We start from the raw sequence: 19,354 nt of genomic DNA, 5'->3' as shown, positions 1-19,354 counted from the left end.
ACAACAGTGAATACAGAATGATATAACTTTTTACATGACTCGTTAAAGTGAGGTTGTGATTCTTGTTAACGGTAGAAAGAAAAATAATATCAATGATGGATCCATGTAAAAATAATTATTCACTACTTATAATTTGCCATGTTAACAAATTGTGAAAGAAGTTATGTTCGTATTAATAAAAATTTTAAAACCATAACCAATTTCATAACTTGCTAATGTGGCTAACTGTGAGTGATAAAAAATGAGTAATGAGTTTATTGTAAAAAAAGAGTAATTATAATATGCTACTAATTCCGCAACTCGAATCCTTTTCCTCTTAAAGTTCCAAGCACTATATGCATGGGGAGGTGTCAATTTAGCTACAAGACCTTTGCCACTGAAAATGCATTTGTAATCAAATGATACCATGTTAGAGGTATCAAAATCTAATAAGTGTGAGACATATCAGTAAAAAATAACTAACCCACATAACAACTGGAAGACATGTGTTGGTGTGTAGTTATTTTTGTACAGACTCCGCAGCTCGAATCATTTTTCTCTTAAAGCCCCAAACATTATATGCATGGGGAGATGTTAATTCAGCTACAAGACCTTTGCCACTGAGAAGGTATTTGTTATCAAATGATATCATGTCAAAAATATTAAAATCCAATATGTATGAGACATGTCAGTAAAAAATAACTAACCCATTAATAACTGAAAAATATGTATTAATGGGTAATTATTTTATATACATATCTCTCGTTTAATAGATCTTGACACAAATGACATAACATTATTTGTCGCTGGAATAACTCCCATATTAACTAAAGATCACATGAAAGTCACATATGAAAGCCACATAATGCCAGTTCAGTAACAAACCAAAAGGGTAATTGTTGTGGCGACATGTTTTACGAGAAAGTCAGAAGAATCCATCAAAAAATTGAGTGCACGCCGCGCTAACTTTAAGCCGTACTGGCTAAGTCACCAAATCCGAAAGTGTCCACCTTGCCTCCATTTCTCATTTCGTGTCAATTTCGCAGTAACATTTTCTCATTTATCACAAAGTGCGCGCACTGCGCATCTCAGCGCACTATAGCAAAATCCAGAGACCCACTGCCACACCAAACTAACACCCACTCCTCTCCTCCGATTGAAAGTTCGTTGTACCCCCCCGTGACTCCGTTTTCCGTTAATATCCTCCCAAAAATTAAACCATGATTAGCACGGTAATTACGAATCTGCCACCATCCTCACTATCTTATTGAATTTTTTTCTGTTTTTGTTTATATTTCAAACTCAGTTTTTTTGAATTTTGCAAAATCTCACTCTCATGGAGCAGAATAGAACTCTATCGGGCTCGTCGCAAAGCCCTAGATCTCCGTCGTCGCAACCACCCTACCTATCGGTTTCGGTCACTGATCCTGTCAAATTAGGCAATGGCGTCCAAGCCTATATCTCCTACCGAGTCATCACCAAGGTAAATTCTCGCAAATTTGAGCTAATTCATGCTTTTTTTTTGAACCAACAAAATTAAGTTATTTGATTGGGATTAGGGTTAGGGTTTAATTGCTGGATTTTTCGTGGTTACTACTCTTGAGCTGTTTGTGCTCAATTTTGAATCTAGGATAATTAAGAAGAGATATATATTTAGATTGATTATGAATTTCTGTATTTGCTGTTATAGGAAAGGAAATTATTTATCGAGATAGTGAAAAAGCTTCCAAATACTAGATTATGGAAATTTGGTTTAGAGTGTTTGGTCAAGGTTGTTGAGAAATGTTATGGTCAGGTCTCTTGAAGGCTACAAAAAAATGGGTTAGGAATAAGAATTTTTTACCGTTGGTGGCTGAATTGGTGCCATGCAGATTAAACTGTGAAGTTAGAAAGCATTAAACTTTGGGAAAAATTAATGGACGTGGCTATTTTAAGAAACTTTTTTATGGGAAAAGAAAATAAAAACAGTTGATTTTTTTGACAGTTTTTTTTATATATTTTCTATGAAAGTGGTATTAAGGCTTTCTTAAAAGGACAAATTTAGGTGCAATACTTTAGGTGCTGTTCTTTATATTTCCCATTAAGATTGAGTCATGTGGTTACTTAACAAAAAAAATACACTTCCATTTCATTAGGAAAAATCCACATGACATAATCTTAAGAGGAGAACCTAAGAAACAGCACCTAAGTCTTGCCCTTCTTAAAATGGTCAATTAATAAATGCACTAAGGGTACTTGTTAACTAGACCCAACTTTATTTATGCATAACTTGAAATTTTATGTACATTTTGGAGGATAAGAAGTGGTGGGTGTGTTTATGTTTCCATTTAAATTTGAGAAATGCTATGGGATTTTTCAAGTGTGCCTTGTGATAAAAATTCTAAGAATAGAGCTAGAGCATATGTTGAATGGCGGCGGATTGACAACTGAGCGTGTTACTAGTGTACTTGCATGCTACAAATTTTTGATTCGTGGCCATTGTCATTGTAATCTTCTTGAGTTTAACATCTGGATTTGGGTATTATGAAGATGTAAAGTGAACAAGTTATGTCGTGTTATTGGCCAATGGGCTCTTGTTCCAATGGCATCTCCTTACCTTGTAAGAGCAAGATGAGGGTGAGATCATGGGTTCAAGACCCAATGGGTGTGTCTATAACTTACCAATAGAAAACATTAAAACTTTATGCCATGCTATGGTTTGAATGTTGGAAGATATTGTTTTGGCAGACAAATTTTCCTGAATACCAAGGGCCAGAGAAGATTGTCATTCGACGTTACAGTGATTTTATCTGGTTACGTGATCGTCTTTTTGAGAAGTACAAAGGCATTTTTATCCCTCCTCTTCCAGAGAAAAGTGCCGTAGGTAACGAGCTTACCATCTCCTTTTGTCTTTTACACTTCATCTTCTTCTAAAACTAGAAAATGCCATGAATATATTTGCATGGTAATAATTACTTTTCAGGGCTGAAGTTTACTTCATATATAAAAATGTGGTTGATTCAGCGGAAAAAAAGTGGTTGAAGATATCTTGGCAATTGGTTGAAATTACCAATCAAGCATTGAGGCAATGCCTGGATGGTTGGACATTTTTATTGCAATTTCTGTCTGTACCATTGATATTCTTACATTTGGGTGATATATGTGGCTGAAATATTTGCTTTGTGTGTGCATGTGTTTGTGTGCTTGCATGTGTGTATGAATTGTTTTGAGCAGTTAACCTTGTTTTATTTTTTCCCAAAGTGAGGGAGGAGAAGTTAAAGAAATGTAAAATATTTTTTCAGCAGTAATATATGTATTTAAGGGGCTTTATTGATCCCCTGGGGGCCCTGCCTTTTTTATTTAAGTAGCTAGAAAATGAGAGCTCACATGGGTTGTAAAATACATTAGTGCTATGTAGCCTATTCATGGATGGGGATTGACCCTGAGATTTGTCGGCTGAAGAGGGCTATTGAGATATCCATGAATTTCAAGCTTAAGTTTTGGCCATCAAGGTGGCTGAGATCTGTCATGAGTAACTTTTGCATGACCAAATTATACATCTCACTGTGATTGCCAAATGTTTGAGGAAGTTTGTTTATACTTAGGACTGGTTGCAGCCATGCAAGATATTTTGTGATGGATGTTTTTGTGTTGACTTATACTACCTCTATGGGTTAAGGCATTTGTAATGGGTGGAATCATGAATGGTTCTTTATATGTTGATTCTTGTTCAGGTGCTTGAAATTCCTCTTAATTGCCTTCCTTGTCATAGTCAATTGTGGATGTCTCTTCCGTGGTTTTGCATTATTTTCTACTCGTTTTTGTCTGATGCACATTTACACTTTAACAAAATTTAATTGCATTTCAGAAATTAGTGTCACATTGCTATTGCTTGGGGCCATATATCAATCAGTATCTTTTTTGGATAAATGAGCTTCACATGTCCAATGCTTAACATGCATGTCATGTCCAAACATGGATTTAGCTTATACATCTCTGTTGAAAGTGCAATAACCTGCTCTGATAGTGTTGCTGTCTGTGCTGATGAAGATTCAATTTTGGCTGTCTATGACATTATTAGTTTATTCTTGAATTGAGACAAAAGATGTTGCAGTATGATTGTTTATGAAGCATTCTGAAATTTGATTGTGACTAACTTCAGATTCTCTTTTGCAGAGAAGTTTCGTTTCAGTGCTGAATTCATTGAGATGAGGCGTCAAGCATTGGATATATTTGTTAATCGTATAGCTTCACATCATGCACTTCAACAAAGTGAGGATCTGAGAACCTTCTTGCAGGCAGATGAAGAGGTGACGTTTTTGAGTCTGATGCTTTGAGTTGTACAGTTCTGTCCTTTGCTATCCTAATATTTAGTTAATTCTGTCCAATCTTCCTGCCTATGAGTTGGACAAATCGTGCTTGTGGACTTAACAGACGCACACATTACTTATAAAATTAAAAAAAAAAAAAAATCTGACACACACATTCAGCATAAGAGCTAGGATTTTAGTTAGGGAGGATAAGGTTAAAATAAAAGGCAAAATTAATTTTAAAATTTTTAATTAATATAAGTAGAAACTAATTAATTAATTAAACAAAAATTTGGATTAACGTAAAAAATATAATGTAAATATAAGTTCTAATTTTTTTTCATGCCTAGTGTTAAGTTAGTATAATCATTATTGTTAGATTTTATTTATTTATCTATTTTTAAATCAACTTAAAAATACAAATTTTCATTTTTCCTATCTTAGATTGTGTCTATTGCCAACAAACTTAAAAGAGTATATAGCATTGTAGATCAAGAAAATAACATATGAAATTTGGCACATTTATTTTGGGTGTTGCTATAGTACACTATTTTATAACTTTAAGACTATGTAGTGTGTATATATATACGTCTTAGTTTTGTAAAAGGGGTGGGGTTGCCCCCCTCTAGCTCCGCCCCGCCCACAGTGACACTCTGATATCAATAGCCTAGATTATCTACTCTAGCATGTGGATGTAATAAAAGGAAAAAAAAAAAAAAAAATACTGGTCATCAAAAAAAAAAAAAAAGAATATATATATATATATCTCTTTCATGGTAAAGTCATTTTCCACAACTTTTTATCAGCTTGGTTGCACAAGTTTTTTTCAATTTTGAATCGAAGGACGTTAATACTGTTGGTACTCTAGTGTTGACATTGCCTTTTTACTGAAAGTTGTCCTAGGTGACGCTGCTAGGGACTCTGCATTAAAAGTCTTAGTTTCCCTATTATGCAAAATCACTAACTGGTTGTTTATCAATTAATCCCATACAATTCCACAATGTTATTAATCATAAAGGGATAAGAATCTATTTGTGAATATTTTTGTCAATGGCAGAGCGGCCAAAGATACAATGAAGAAAAAGAAGTTTAATAACACCAGAGAAAACTAGAGAGAATGACTAACTATAAATGAATTAGTTTTCTCATGATGGTTTTTTTTTTTTTGGGGGGGGGGGGGGGGGGGGGGGTGTGGGGGGCGGCGCATGGGAGAGCTAGAAGGCCATGTGCTCTCCAGTAATTTTTTGTTGTTTACTTTTCCCGATTTCCAAAATAAAATTGCCTTAAAATCTTGTATCTGACCTGAAAGCAAAGCCATTGGTCCTGGTAGTTTGAAAATTTTATGTATTACATGAGAATATCTTCAGGAGCCTTGAGAGAATTCAATAATTCAATTCTGATGTGCGCTTCAACCCTAAGGCCTTAAATTCTACCGGTCTCAACGGGAAGGCTTAAAATTCTTTGCTAGAGGAGTCTGTATGAAAAGTGTTAGGTTATCAAAGGATTTAGTTCATCTAATAAGCTTTATGTGACATTTCTATGGATGAATTTAAAGTGCTTGCCCTTTTTGGGTATGAGGCACTGGTGCTGCCCCATTGCTGGTTATGTTATATGGAATCCTATTGAATCCTTTTCCCAAATGACTAAAGCTTTATGTTTTTGGTTATTTAAGCATTGCTGGAATGCCTCTTTTAGGAAGATTTTTCTTACTCAGTGATGATGGTAACCTAACTTATCCCAAAAAAAAAATTGTTGATGCTTGTACAGTTTTTCAAGATTACTTTTAACACCCCCCCACCCCCCCACCCCCTCTTTTGTTTTTGTTTTGTGGTATTTACTACTAATGCCCTTAGTTTATTTGTTTTTCATCTTTGTTCAGACAATGGACAGGCTAAGAGCACATGAGACTGGTATTTTTAAGAAGAAGCCAGCAGATTTGATGCAAATGTTCAAGGTTAGATAAATTCTTTCATGTTCTTAAGATGTTTAACGCTACCAGTATAATTCAACTCTAATGTAAATGTTATTAGGCATTTATGAACTTTACTTGATCATAACTTATTCCTCCTCTTCTTCTTCCTTTCCCCCCCCCCCCCCCCCCCATTCTGTTGGATAATTTTCTTGCTTGTAATGGACAAATGAAAGGAGAAATCCACCAAACCCAGTACTGGAAGTTGTCACCAACCTCTGTCTAACATATTCACATAATACACACCATATTAATTTTTCTGGACAAGTTATCTTGGATCTAACAATCAGATTTAGATCTATGATGTAAAAATCCATGTGGTTGAATATTCTATCAAAAGCCTGCTCCTTGGTCTTGATCTAATTTGCATAATTTTTGTTGGGATTATTATCTGCTTTAAGTTTTCATGAATTCTGGGACAGAAGAGGTTTTTTTTTTTTTTTTTTTTGAAGTAAAGGAAGAGTTGAAATCATGAAATGCAAGTGCAAAATGCAGTCTTTTCTTCCCCTGTGCAATACTTTGGTTGTGTATTTATCATCAATGCCTATCAGATTAAGTGAGCTACTTGAACTAGTATGCGATCCATGAGAAAGATGATCTGATCTAGCATTAACTCATCCTTCTGACAATCTGACAGGATGTACAGTCTAAAGTGAGTGATGTTGTTCTTGGGAAGGAAAAGCCAGTGGAGGAGTCAGATCCTGAATATGAGAAGCTAAAGCACTACATTTTTGAGCTTGAGAACCACTTGGCTGAAGCTCAAAAGCATGCATATCGGCTTGTAAAGAGGCACAGAGGTAATGAGGGTTATGAAATTTGCATATGAGTTTTAGATGCATTACCTGTTGGTGTTATTCTTTCAGGTTTTAACTTCATTCATTCTTGTTTTAGTGGGTATATGCAAATGACACTTGAGTTCTTATATTTGTTTCCTCAGAGTTGGGGCAATCTCTGTCAGATTTTGGGAAGGCAGTCAAACTTCTTGGTGCATGTGAAGGAAATTCTCTAGGAAAGGCATTTTCTGAGCTTGGGGCAAAATCAGAGACATTATCGGTTAAACTACAAATGGAGGTAGGCTTTAATAAAAAATTCACCCTTTTTCTTTAAGCTAATTGTGCTTGTGTTGTTTGCATGCTCGCATCTGGTCGTGTATGTGATGTTAAAAGGTTGAGGTTGTCATGTAATATGAAGTTTATTTTCTTTGTATTAATTTGCAGGCACACCAACTCTTGATGAACTTTGAAGAACCCTTGAAAGATTACGTACGCGCTGTGCAATCTATTAAGGTGGATATTTTGTGTCATTAACAATGTTTGACCATATCATCCAACTGAAGATTTTAATTCTTAATTTGTCAAGATAATCCTCTTTCTTGTGTGTCCTGAAACAGGCAACTATAACAGAGAGGGCCAATGCCTTTAGACGACAATGTGAACTGACTGAAACAATCAAGTTGAAAGAGATTAATCTGTATGGTTTTGTTAATATCTCTATTAATTTGCGTTGCTTATGTCTGTATTTAAGTGGGCTCTTGATTACTTGTCATTTTTGCTAAACAGTAATAAACTCTCACTAATACGTTCTGATAAGGTGGGAGAAGCTGAGATGGAATATAATGAGGCAAGTCAGCTTTCAAGGCATTCTCTTTTTTACGTTTTAGGAATTTTTTTTATTTGACTAAATTGGTTTGGTGATGCAGTTGAAGGCAGAGAGTGAGGAAGCAACAAGATTATTTGAGTCAATTGTGCGATTGATGAACGAAGAGCTAGTGCACTTTCAGGAACGAAAAACTTTAGATATGGGGATTGCTTTCAACGAATTTGCAAGAGGGCAGGCACGTCTGGCAAATGGTATTGCCGATGCATGGCGAAGCCTTCTTCCTAAGCTTGATGCTTGTTCCTCCTCTTAATGAAAGGACTCCAAAAGCAAGCAATTTAATTGTTCATGGTGGTTCTTAAGAAACACAGGAAAAATACTTGTTCACTTGGGTGGTTCTTTGAAGTGGCAGGGGCAACACTTGCTGTGTAAAGCTCATCTTTGGTGAGCTGATTCCGCTGTTCTGGTGTTATACGTGATTGTGGTTATTCTCCATTTTATTACTTGTAAAAATTCAAAGCCCAGTGGAAAACAGGGAAGCAGGTTAATCTTTTGAAACATCAATTACAGAGAAAACTCGAAAATTTTCGTGTTTATATCACACTTCCAGAGTATAAAATGCTTTCAGCGAGAATTATTACACTTTTTTTTTTAATTTTAATTTTATATTTTGTAAAATCTTGACATTCGTGGCTTCGTGCACTTAGAAAATTACTACAGTTGGTTATCCCAATAGCAAAAATCATTCTAAAGGGTTTTTCCTATAAAATTTCATCTGAAGGATCAAGTATCTAAACTCACTCCAAAATTATTTGTGATTGTGTTGGATATGATTGCCGGGCTGTTTGGTAGACTTGTTTAAATATATGTTTTCAGTTTTTAAAATTACATGTATTTTCATACTTTTTCACCTACACGTATTTCTACACATATTTTCAAACATATGTAATAAACAAATTGCTGCAATTTGCTAATCCATCATAGCCATCTAATTAATTACCAGCCAAATCAATCTAACAAAATGATTTATCTTTAGATAATGCATAAGATGTAATGGCTAGGGATTAGGGGTGTATAGCTAACCTTCTGATATGCAAAAACCGATCCTCTCTAACCTAACACACTCAGTTCTTATGAGTTGGTGGGTTGAATTGGATTGTCAAATTTATTTATTTATTTATTATTTTCCCTAAACATCATAGCAATTTGTTTGCCAGTTAAAACTCTTGGCCGGCATGAAGCAAAAGTTATTTGAAACCTGAATGAACCGACTTTACTATACTTTACTCAACACCATATAAAAAGCCTATCCATCTATCTTATCCTCTATAATTTCTTTAGTCTTTACACAGACTCTCTCTCTCTCTCTCTCTCTCTCTCTCTCTCTCTGTGTGTTATCAGAACTCAGACAAATTCAGAAGCCATGGCCTCCTGCGCTGCGAGGCTACTCTTCCAACCCGCACGTGTCAACTCCCACGTGCCACTCTCCCCTTTAACTGTTTCTTCCCGCTCACCATTGCTCATCACTAGGGACAAAGACAAAGACATCATCAACAACCGGTTCCTCTTTAAGCTCAGCCAACGGAGTCTGACGTCAGTAGCCAAGTCTTCACCGGAAAGTGACGGCATTGTACCGGCCGACGAAGATGGTGTCTCTCTTGGGACTTTGAAATTGCCTTCCAATACTAACCTTCAGAGATTTGAGAGCTTGCTCTTCCAGGTACACAACATAACACACACACACACATATAAATCTTTATTTATTTATTTTAATTATGATCATATTCATAACTCATAACAGTGGGGCAACAGTCTTTGCCAAGGAGCTAATCTGCCACTACCTGTACCTTTGAAGGTAGGTTGCTTACTTGCTTTATTATTATATTACTATATTTCTTTCATTTCATTAGTTTTATTATTATATATTTTTTTTAAAACTGATAGACGCAACAAATTTCACAACTTGTTGGGTTAACGTAAAATGTTAGTCACCTTTCCGTGCTATACCTTAAAAGAATTTGTCAAGTTACATATTGAGATTCCATGTATATAGTCCAAATGGACCTAATGAACACCCACCCATGTTACAACTCATAGTTCAAATATAGACAACTTGGGATATCACAAATACAACCACTTAATGCGGTTGGCACTTTTTATTTATTTATTTTTGGAGAATCCAATGTTGTAGGCACTTGGCCAATGCTTATCAGTATATATGTTAATGTTAAAAAAATAATTTCGTAGTGTTGTGAAAATTTGGTGAAGTTTAAGAAGCGGTGAAAAGGGTGGGTTTATTATTTGGGGCCTTGTGTGGGTGGGAATTAGTGTATTGCTTGAGAAGTGGTGAATTGGGGAAGTGAAAGAAAGCTGCCAAAAAAAAAACTGGTGGAATGCTCTTGATATCAACGCTGGATTTCAATTATTACGCGACGGGTAACTTTGGAACAACTTAATTTTGCAGCATAGATCACTTAGGGACCAATTAACTACGGGGTCCATACACTTTCTCACATGCTTTCTGTAGGTTTGATGTATCACCTGTCCATTTGTTAGCAAAACATGCTCAAGGTATTGAGAACTTTGTTTCTTGGATTGAAGAGAGTCCTTGTTTCTTAGAACATGCTTTCTCAACTAATGTAATTTCTTTTCGTTCATTTTAATGAAGTTTCAGTATTCCTATATATATATATATATAAAAAGGTACGAGGTCTAGTCCTTATCTTGCAGGACACATGTACAAGGTCTAGACCTTATATAGAGTTCTTAACCCATCATGTCTTGTTGTGATTATAGTCAACTTGATAGAATCATTCTTGTTGGTAATGTTCATTTTAATGAATTTCTTGGTTATTTATTTGAGTAATGATTTGCTTGTTACTAGTGAGGTTGTTCAGACTAGAATAACATTGTGAAGTCTAACCATGTAAGATAATGCTTGTTGAATAGCTATCCTAAGTGGTCTTGGTGATGGATGGTGATGGATTAATCTGTATTTCAATTATGCAGGTAGACAAAATTCCTGGTGGAGCTAGACTAGGTTTTATTACGATTGGTGATGGGAAGACTGAGGTACTCGTGTACATAGATTGCTTGGTTTTTCCAGCAACTGCTGATTCTGGTCCAGTTTTCCGAGCTATAAGAAATGGACCCTTAAAAGATCAGTCACCTCCTGGTGAGCCAAGAATCATGAGAAGTCTTCTGGAAGCCCTAAAGAAGTCCGTGGAAATCGCTAGAGTTTGAACGAGTATTTTTTGTGTGTGTTATATGTAATATTTTTTTACTATTAGAGTGTTAAATTTAATAGTATAGATTCTGTTTTAATTATATCAACATTTACATTCATAGTTTGTACTTTAATGAAGCTTGGTTTTTGCAGAGATCTTAGTCCTTGTCTCATGTATATGCTTGCTGACCAATAGATCATCCAGGGTTTAGAATCTAAACGGATTACCTTAGGCTTTTAGTTTATTATGAAGGTGATGTAAAATTGTTTATAAACAGTGTCGATCAGTATGAAGCATTTGCTTTCTATATGCATGCTGGGATAAGAACGCTGGAAATGATGTGCTTTCTTATACTATTTGGGTTGTGTGCTTCTATATGCTGACAAGAGTATATTTGTTGCCTTTTGGATTTATGTGATTGTTCTCTTCTCATATAGCTTCCTATATTGCGGGTACAAGAATTATGGGAACAACATGAATCTTTTTCGGATTATAAGGGTTTATGTGATTCTATATTTCTGGGACAAATATATCTGCTGCCTTTTTTAATTTTATGCTGATTGTTAATGAACATATAAGAGGTATCTTGTCAAAGAGCATATAACTAGGTGATTCTTATGTGCACATTTGTCTCATCTTCATGCTTTGGTTCTTTCATCCTTAAACAATGTCTTATAGCTAGTTTATCAAAAAAAAAAAAAAGAGTTAACAAGGCATACTTAAAGAGACAAACTAGTATATTCAGTGACATCCATGCAGGCAGTATATTCAGCTATATTGCTATAAATATTCTAGAATCTTAAACTGAAATGTTCACACTACTCTTAGCACTTGTTTTTAATGGAATGTTCTAATTGGCAAAACAAAAGAACTTGGTTCAAGAATCTTTGATTTGGATTTCGAAGAAATGAAGATACAAGCGGAGTTGGAAGGAAGGCTTGGTGATGGAGAAGAAGATGGTTATGATGCAGTTGTTGTGGGGTCTGGATACGTGGCTCTGTTGCTGCTTGTCGGATGTCAATTGCAGGAATAAAGGTATGTTTAATTGAGAAAGGCCGGAGATGGGAAGCTCAAGATTTCCCAACTGACAGCTTTAAGATCATGTCCACTGTGAGGATGGAGAACCAGGATTTAGGCATCAGATTTGGCCCAAAAGATGCTCTATTCCAGGTTGTTTTCTCTTTTTATGATGTTCTCTTTGAAGCCAAATATAAAGATAAAAAAGTGATTACACAATAATGTTTTAGCATATGGATATTTGGAATCATTGACAACCATGAACAAAAATATGAATCTGTTATTAGGACAATTCCTCTGTACATTTGTGTAGATATTTTACTAATTAATTGATATAAATTGGTTGTCACCAAAAACACATTGAGCCTATAGAAGCCAAAAAAATGTAGTAGTCACATGAGTTGAAAACCTGGTTAAAATATCGTGTTCCTAACTGTAGGCTTTAGTGTAAATGATGAATGTAATTTTTAACTGTTTGATGAAAATATGGGTTTATGAACAAAATGATTCTCTTGCAGCAGTGGCCTGTGGACTTGGTGGTGGTTTACTTGTGAATGCAGGAGTGCCAACCCCAGTTTGTGCTAGAGGGAACCCAAAGTGGCCAAAGGAATGGGAAGGGGATTGGGATCATTGTGAAGCTTCAGCTGTTGCCATGCTAAACACAAAGTATTCCCATCAAGTTTCCTGCTGCCAAGGTCTTGGGAGAAATAGTTGACGAACAGATTGAAAATTTATTTGAGACTTCAGTGAAGCTAAGCATGAATTTTGATCTTGAAGAGTCAATGGCTAATTCAATGACACCTCAAAAAATTGACAGCTGCTTGGCCTGTGGAAACTGTTTTGCTGGGTGTCCTTATAATGCCAAAAGTTCTACTGACAAAAATTATCTAGTTTCAGCAATCCAGGCATATTTCTATCACTTCATATGTTAATAACTGCAAAACTATATTTTCATTTACATGGTTCAGAAATGTTCCATAAATATAATCTGCTTCTCAGATTTTGTGGCTGAAAGTCCAAAACCAAAATTGGTAAAGATTAGAACTGCATCAATTTGTTTAATCCATTATTTTATAATTTTTTTTGTATTTTCAAATGCTATAAGAAATAAAGGAAGTAATATTTGTTGGGTTGTCCAAACAGGTTCTTACTTTCCCTGTTAAAATTAGAATTTCTTTATGTGGCAAGCAGGATGCGAAGTTAGAACAGAATGTCAAGTTCAGTATGTGGTTAAAAACCCATATTATACTTGCCAAGAAGAAGGCAGAAATAGCAGAAAGAGAAGATGGTGTGTTTACTTGGATGAGATTGACTATTTAACTAGTGATTTTGTAGTCCTCTCAGGTAGAAAGCAGTAGCAGCAAATAGTTTGTACCTTTTGTTAGAAATTTTGTTTAAAACGATATGTTAACAAGTTCCAATTATATGTTTTCCCCAGCTGGAGTGTTTGGCACAACTGAGATACTTTTCCGGTCACAAATGCGAGGATTGAAACTTTCAGATGCACTTGGCTCTGGATTCAGCTGTAATGGAAATACTGTGGCCTATCTTGCTGGAAGCCCACTACCCTTGAATTCTTTTGGATTAGGCCGAAAGCAACTCTCAAAGATACCTTTTCAAGAACAGCCAGGGCCGGCCATCTCTTCATCTTACACGTTGTCATTGGGTTTCACCATCTAGGTCTTGGAACTTCTCTAGTAAAACTTAAATTAACTATACTTCTAAATGGGGTGTTCCTTCATGTCAGCTTGTCATGATTGAGTTTGATCATCAGATTTAGTTGATGATGAATCTGCTTTAGTAGCAAACAACACGTCAAATTTATCCTATGGGGAAACCAGATTATGAATTATATCTATATTTTGGCTTAATAGATGCTTCTGACATGCTGATTACCTAGGGGTGTTGAGTTTGACTTGAATTATGATCCAATATGCTGGTAGAATCCCCAACCTCGTGAAAGAACATAGCCAGTGTGAAATTAATGTATCTCAATCCATACTCTATTGACGAATGGCATTAAAAATTAGGTAGCTAGTATGATCAGTTTTTGAGTGGCTATGCAGTCTAGGTCTTTGCACTAATAAATTTCTATGAAGATACAATCTCAAAGTATCCAAACATGCTTGCATACATAGACATGCATGAATTTAGAACTATAAACATTTTTTTTTTCGATAAGATAAGACATATTATAGGTTTGAAAGCAAGTCAAGCTATTGTTCTTAATGCAATGGGATATGATGAAAGTGATGGGAAAATTATGATGGAAAAGGACATGAACAGAATTTGCTTTAGTCCACCCCATGATCCTTTACTTCCCAAAAAAATCAAAGCCTTTCAAAAACTAACTAAGAAATTAGGAGGAATTCTCTTCTTATGAAAGTACCGAAGCACATCGGTCCATCTTCTAGGTGGGTGCAATGCATCATCTGATCCTTCATATGGTGTTTGCAACCCCAGTGGTCAGGTATTTAACCCAGAGTCTTCAGTCATGGTGCACCCAGGCCTCTATATCTGTGATGCTTCTCTGATCCCATGTTCTGTTGGCATAAACCCATCTTTTACTATTGCAACTGCAGCTGAGTATGTTAGTAAGCACCTTGTACAGGATGTTCTCAAGCACAGGAGGGTTGAAACTGCTTATCAAAATCCACATTCTATCTCTAATAAGAATACAAAGAGCGGTTGGAGATCATGGTCATGTTTAAAGAAACCATGAGGGGTTATGTGGGGGGTATGCCATGCACAGCTTATCTAAAAATGAAGATGAATTCTCAAGAACAGAAGGGCTTCAGTGAGTGGAAGTCGTGTATCAGCAATTGTTATCCTTTTCTGAGAGGGAAAGTTGGTGGGTATGTGGAATTTAAAGCAATTGAGAAGGATAAATTACATATCATAGATGGGAAAGTAAGTTTGTGTGAAGTAGATTACAGAACTCCTTACACACACTATATGCATTATCATCTTCTCCTTGCAGCTTCTTCTGGTTCAAGGAATGAGAAAGTTTAAATTCCCCTTTCATTTTCTTTGATTATATTAAAGAATTAATAAATTCTATTTCTTGCAGATATATTCTTGAGGGAAAGAAGATAGTGAATCCTTATCTGTTTGCATTATGTGCATGGAGGGAGATGACGACACTGCATGTGACATTGAAGAAAGTTGCAGAGAACAATTCAAGGGAAGACATGATGCATCTAAAAGGCGAGCTCAATATCTCCATGATAGAGCTTCTAAAGAGTTTCATAAGCCTTAGAGGAAACAACAGAGGAAGGTTTATATGTCATCTATCATACACACTCTACAGAACCTATTTCCTACAGATACCACAAGGGAGCCACAAAGACTTCACCCCATCAGATTTGTATCTTAAATTTTATCCAAGCAGCACCCTCCATGAAATTAAAACAGGTATCAGGAATCTCAATCGATTGTTTAAGAGCATAAGAACTCAAATCTGTTTAGAATTGATGTCAGCATATAATGCACTCTCAAGAGAATCAATGATAATAAAACTCAGAAAAGAAAGACTAAATAAAACTATGGGGTATTCATTTAAATTCTACCAATGTATTAATTAAAAACTTATGAAACACACTTTCAAGCTTAAATTTAGATAAGTTGATGGAAGAAGAAATATCCATCAACGTCGACTTACACACTCAACTTGGAGATTTGACTTTATTAATCACCAACATGATACCTGATGGAGCACAGAGTTCTTTGCTGCTAGTTTTATTTCCTTTACTTTATTACTTAAGTTTCTAATCTGGGTCCTTCCTGTATATCATGCAGAGGATGGATTTATTATCAGTTGCAGGCAATGGAAGTGCAACCAAAATTTCTCAAAGCTTGAAGGACCAAAACAACCATATCCAATTCTCCTTCTTAATGGGTGTTCTACTGAGAGTTACTGGTTGCCCACTGAACCAAACGATCTAATCAGAACTTTACTAGAAGAAGGGCATGAAGTATGGTTATTGCAACCAAGGTTACACCCTTTGAATCCTTCAAATAACTTCACAATTGAAGATATTGGAAGATTTGATGTCCCTGCTGGTAAAGAATTCAGAAACATACCCCACTTGAAATCAATTCTTACTAACCTCTAATTTCTTGTCAGTACTCACTTTATTATTTTCTTTTGCAGCAACAAATAGGATCCTTGAATTGCATGGGAAGCACGTAAAGATACATGTTGTTGGACATTGTGTTGGAGGCTTAGCCATACATGTTGCTCTCATAGGAGGGCACCTCTCTGCAACCCATATAGCTTCTTTGTCTTGCACCAACTCTTCAATGTTCATCAAGTTAAATCCTTTGTCCATGTTTAAAATGTGGCTTCCTCTGATCCCAGTAAACTCTCTCTCTCTCTCTCTCTCTCTCTATTGCTGTAGAATATAGTTTTGTCTTGAAGAACTTGTTTATTTTTGTTTTTCTTTGTTTTTATGTTGTCTTGCGTGGCTGTGTTAATCTTCTTTATTCTGTCCCTTTCTACTATGCTCAGCCAATAAGAATAATAATCAGAATAACAATAACAAATGAACAAAAATAAGATATCTATGTCTAATGAAGGCATAGTGTGATATAGCATAATTTTTACAAATCCATTTCTTCTTGAGCTTAAGAAGGTTTTCAAATCAATTTGCAGCTTTCAATGGCCATACTAGGCAAGAACACAGTTCTGCCTTTGTTGGAGACATCAAAGTCTAGTTTGCCTCATCGACTCTTCAAATCCATTACCCGTTTGATACCATGTTATGAAAGATGCACCTGCAATGAGTGTGAGGTTTTTTCTGGTGTATTTGGAAACACATTCTGGCATGAAAACCTAAGCCCCAGCATGCACTACTGGTTAAACAAAGAAAATGTGACAAAGCTTCCCATGGCAGCATTTCCCCACCTTAGAAAAATCTGCAACGCTGGTAACATTGTTGACAGTGAAGGAAACAACTCATATTTGATCCATCCTGAGAGAATGCCACTCCCTACGCTTTATATTTCTGGAGGAAGGAGTCTACTTGTGACTCCGGAGACTTCTTTTCTTGCTAACAAGTACATGAAGTTGCACCAGCCCGGTTTTAGACATGAAAGAGATGTAGTGGAGGGCTTTGGGCATTCAGACCTTTTGATTGGAGAAGAGTCATATAAGATGGTTTTTCCTCACATTACATCTCATATTAGATCAGCTGAAAGAAAAAATGGTGCCATTAGTGTTGGGGGAAGGAAGTATAGCTAGAGGCCATGGATTGGGAAGATGATCCTTACGAACAATATGGAGGTTTTAGCACTTGGTTTTCTCCTTGTGTTGTTATTTTTGTTGTTTCTCATGTTAGTTGCACTATGCTTGTCAATGTTCAATGTGTTTTAATGAGGAAAAGTTATTTTATATCGTTTTGGTTGATCCTTATGAAGAATATGGAGGATTTAGCACTTGGTTTTCTCCTTTTGTTGTTATTTTATTTGTTGTTTCTCATGTTAGTTGCACTATGCTTGTCAATGTTCAATGTTTTTTAAAGAGGAAAAGTTATCCTGTATCGTGTCAGTGTTTTTTTTTTTTTGAAACATGTATCGTGTCAGTTGAACCCATATATTAAGGCAATTAGAATACTCCATAATTAGCCATTTTCTTGTATTTCATTACAGTTCGTGGTTTTCATATATATACTTTTGTTGTTGACGGATGTCATTCGTTTAGAAAATACTTTCTAACCACCGCATACCATTGGCGTAATGTTTACTTCATAGGTATAAGTGCTTGTGGGAAGTGGAGGACAATGGTCGGGGTTCAAGTTTCTAAGAGGAAGTTTCATTATATTTATGTTGGACTTAGGCTTCATCTTAGGTTTCGTTCTCATTTAGACCAAATTTAAATCAATGTAAATAAAAAATAACAGAAAATTAATAATATTTGCTATCAATATTTTTTTCCTTATATAGTATTATTATTATACAAATGGTGGTTGGACAAACTAAAATTGAGAATTTAGTAGATAACAATTTAAATGATTTTTTTATTACATTTGTTTCAAATAAACTTATATTTATTTTATAAGTAGCTATTTTATATTTTCATATATACAAGCATTAATTCTATAAAAAAAAAAATACAAACATTATATATAAATTTGGTAAAATTGTAATACGCATTTAGTTATGCTTATTTGTAAATGTATCTCATGTATATGAATGAAGTTACAAGCTAGTATTTATAAAAGTGTTAACAAAATTTTCTTTATATGGTTCATAAACAAATGTCTTAAGGGCATTTGTTAATTGGATCTCTCTCTCTCATAATAGAAACGTGTGCATTTAAATGCCGCCAAGAACTCTTTTTTTTTTTTTGATAGCACGCCAAGAACTCATTTGATTGCATATATAGAGAGAAAAAGAAATGGGGCGTCAACTTAGATATCGTCATCAAATATCTTGGCAATCAATGTACAAGTATGAAAATAGAACCAATATTGCTCCATTAGCATTTTTGAGTTATTTTGAAAATTTGTCACTTTTAATGAGCTTTAGATGGATTCATTCAATTTGTTTGATTTTTTAAAGTAAAGATGTTGAACTATTTTATATATTATGCTAGGGTAAAATTCCATTTATAAGTGTTAACACAATTTTCTTTATATGGTTCATAAACAAATGTCTTAAGGGCATTTGTTAACTGGATCTCTCTCTCTCATAACAGAAACGTGTGCATTTAAATGCCACCAAGAACTCATTTGATTGCATATATAGAGAGAAAAAGAAATGGGGCGTCAACTTAAGATGTCGTCATCAAATATCTTGGCAATCAACGTACAAGTACGAAAATAGAACCAATATTGCTCCATTAGCATTTTGAGTTATTTTGAAAATTTGGCACTTTTAATGAGCTTTAGATGGATTCATTCGATTTGTTTGATTTTTTAAAGTAAAGATGTTGAACTATTTTATATATTATGCTAGGGTAAAATTCCATTTATAAGTGTTAACAAAATTTTCTTTATATGGTTCATAAACAAATGTCTTAAGGGCATTTGTTAACCGGATCTCTCTCTCTCATAACAGAGACGTGTGCATTTAAATGCCACCAAGAACTCATTTGATTGCATATATAGAGAGAAAAAGAAATGGGGGCATCAACTTAAGATGTCGTCATCAAATATCTTGGCAATCAATGTACAAGTATGAAAATAGAACCAATATTGCTCCATTAGCATTTTGAGTTATTTTGAAAATTTGTCACTTTTAATGAGCTTTCAATGGATTCATTCAATTTTTTAAAG

At 35.1% G+C, this 19,354-nt stretch overlaps 1 protein-coding gene across 6 annotated transcripts; it reads left to right on the top strand.

The window, feature by feature from the left end:
- Positions 1-1,002: 1,002 nt before the first annotated feature.
- Positions 1,003-17,561, top strand: LOC126692176 (sorting nexin 1). 6 transcript variants are annotated; one of them, XM_050387685.1, is made up of 13 exons: positions 1,003-1,211; positions 1,286-1,462; positions 2,707-2,842; positions 4,135-4,268; positions 6,148-6,222; positions 6,875-7,034; positions 7,175-7,308; positions 7,455-7,523; positions 7,628-7,707; positions 7,797-7,857; positions 7,937-9,553; positions 9,635-9,692; positions 10,847-11,213. In XM_050387685.1, exons 2-11 carry the CDS (start codon positions 1,316-1,318, stop codon positions 8,144-8,146), a joined length of 1,206 nt encoding a protein of 401 aa, XP_050243642.1. In that variant the 5' UTR covers positions 1,003-1,211; positions 1,286-1,315; the 3' UTR covers positions 8,147-9,553; positions 9,635-9,692; positions 10,847-11,213. The 6 variants fall into 6 exon arrangements, with proteins under 6 accessions (XP_050243642.1, XP_050243641.1, XP_050243639.1 ...); XM_050387684.1 differs by having other exon boundaries at positions 1,005-1,211; positions 1,325-1,462; XM_050387682.1 differs by lacking the exons at positions 1,003-1,211; positions 1,286-1,462; positions 2,707-2,842; ... (5 more) ...; positions 7,628-7,707; positions 7,797-7,857 and adding exons at positions 12,599-13,421; positions 13,516-14,987; positions 15,148-15,491; ... (1 more) ...; positions 16,231-16,436; positions 16,732-17,561 and having other exon boundaries at positions 9,080-9,553; positions 10,847-12,230.
- The last annotated feature ends 1,793 nt before the right edge of the window (positions 17,562-19,354 follow it).

Source organism: Quercus robur, chromosome 7 (assembly GCF_932294415.1).
Source record: "Quercus robur chromosome 7, dhQueRobu3.1, whole genome shotgun sequence".
NCBI classification, from domain to species: domain Eukaryota; kingdom Viridiplantae; phylum Streptophyta; class Magnoliopsida; order Fagales; family Fagaceae; genus Quercus; species Quercus robur.
The sequence above is the reverse complement of the archived record's forward strand: the minus strand, read 5'-3'. Positions and strand labels throughout refer to the sequence as shown.

What these genes read in the sequence shown, in the direction of transcription:
- LOC126692176 (XM_050387681.1), top strand. Translation starts at nt 14,775, where the DNA reads ATGGTCATGTTTAAAGAAACCATGAGGGGTTATGTGGGGGGTATGCCA. An exon ending in CCTCCATGAAATTAAAACAG is followed by an intron (nt 15,492 to 15,875) that starts GTATCAGGAATC and finishes TATATCATGCAG; the next exon opens with AGGATGGATTTATTATCAGT. An exon ending in TGTGGCTTCCTCTGATCCCA is followed by an intron (nt 16,437 to 16,731) that starts GTAAACTCTCTC and finishes ATCAATTTGCAG; the next exon opens with CTTTCAATGGCCATACTAGG.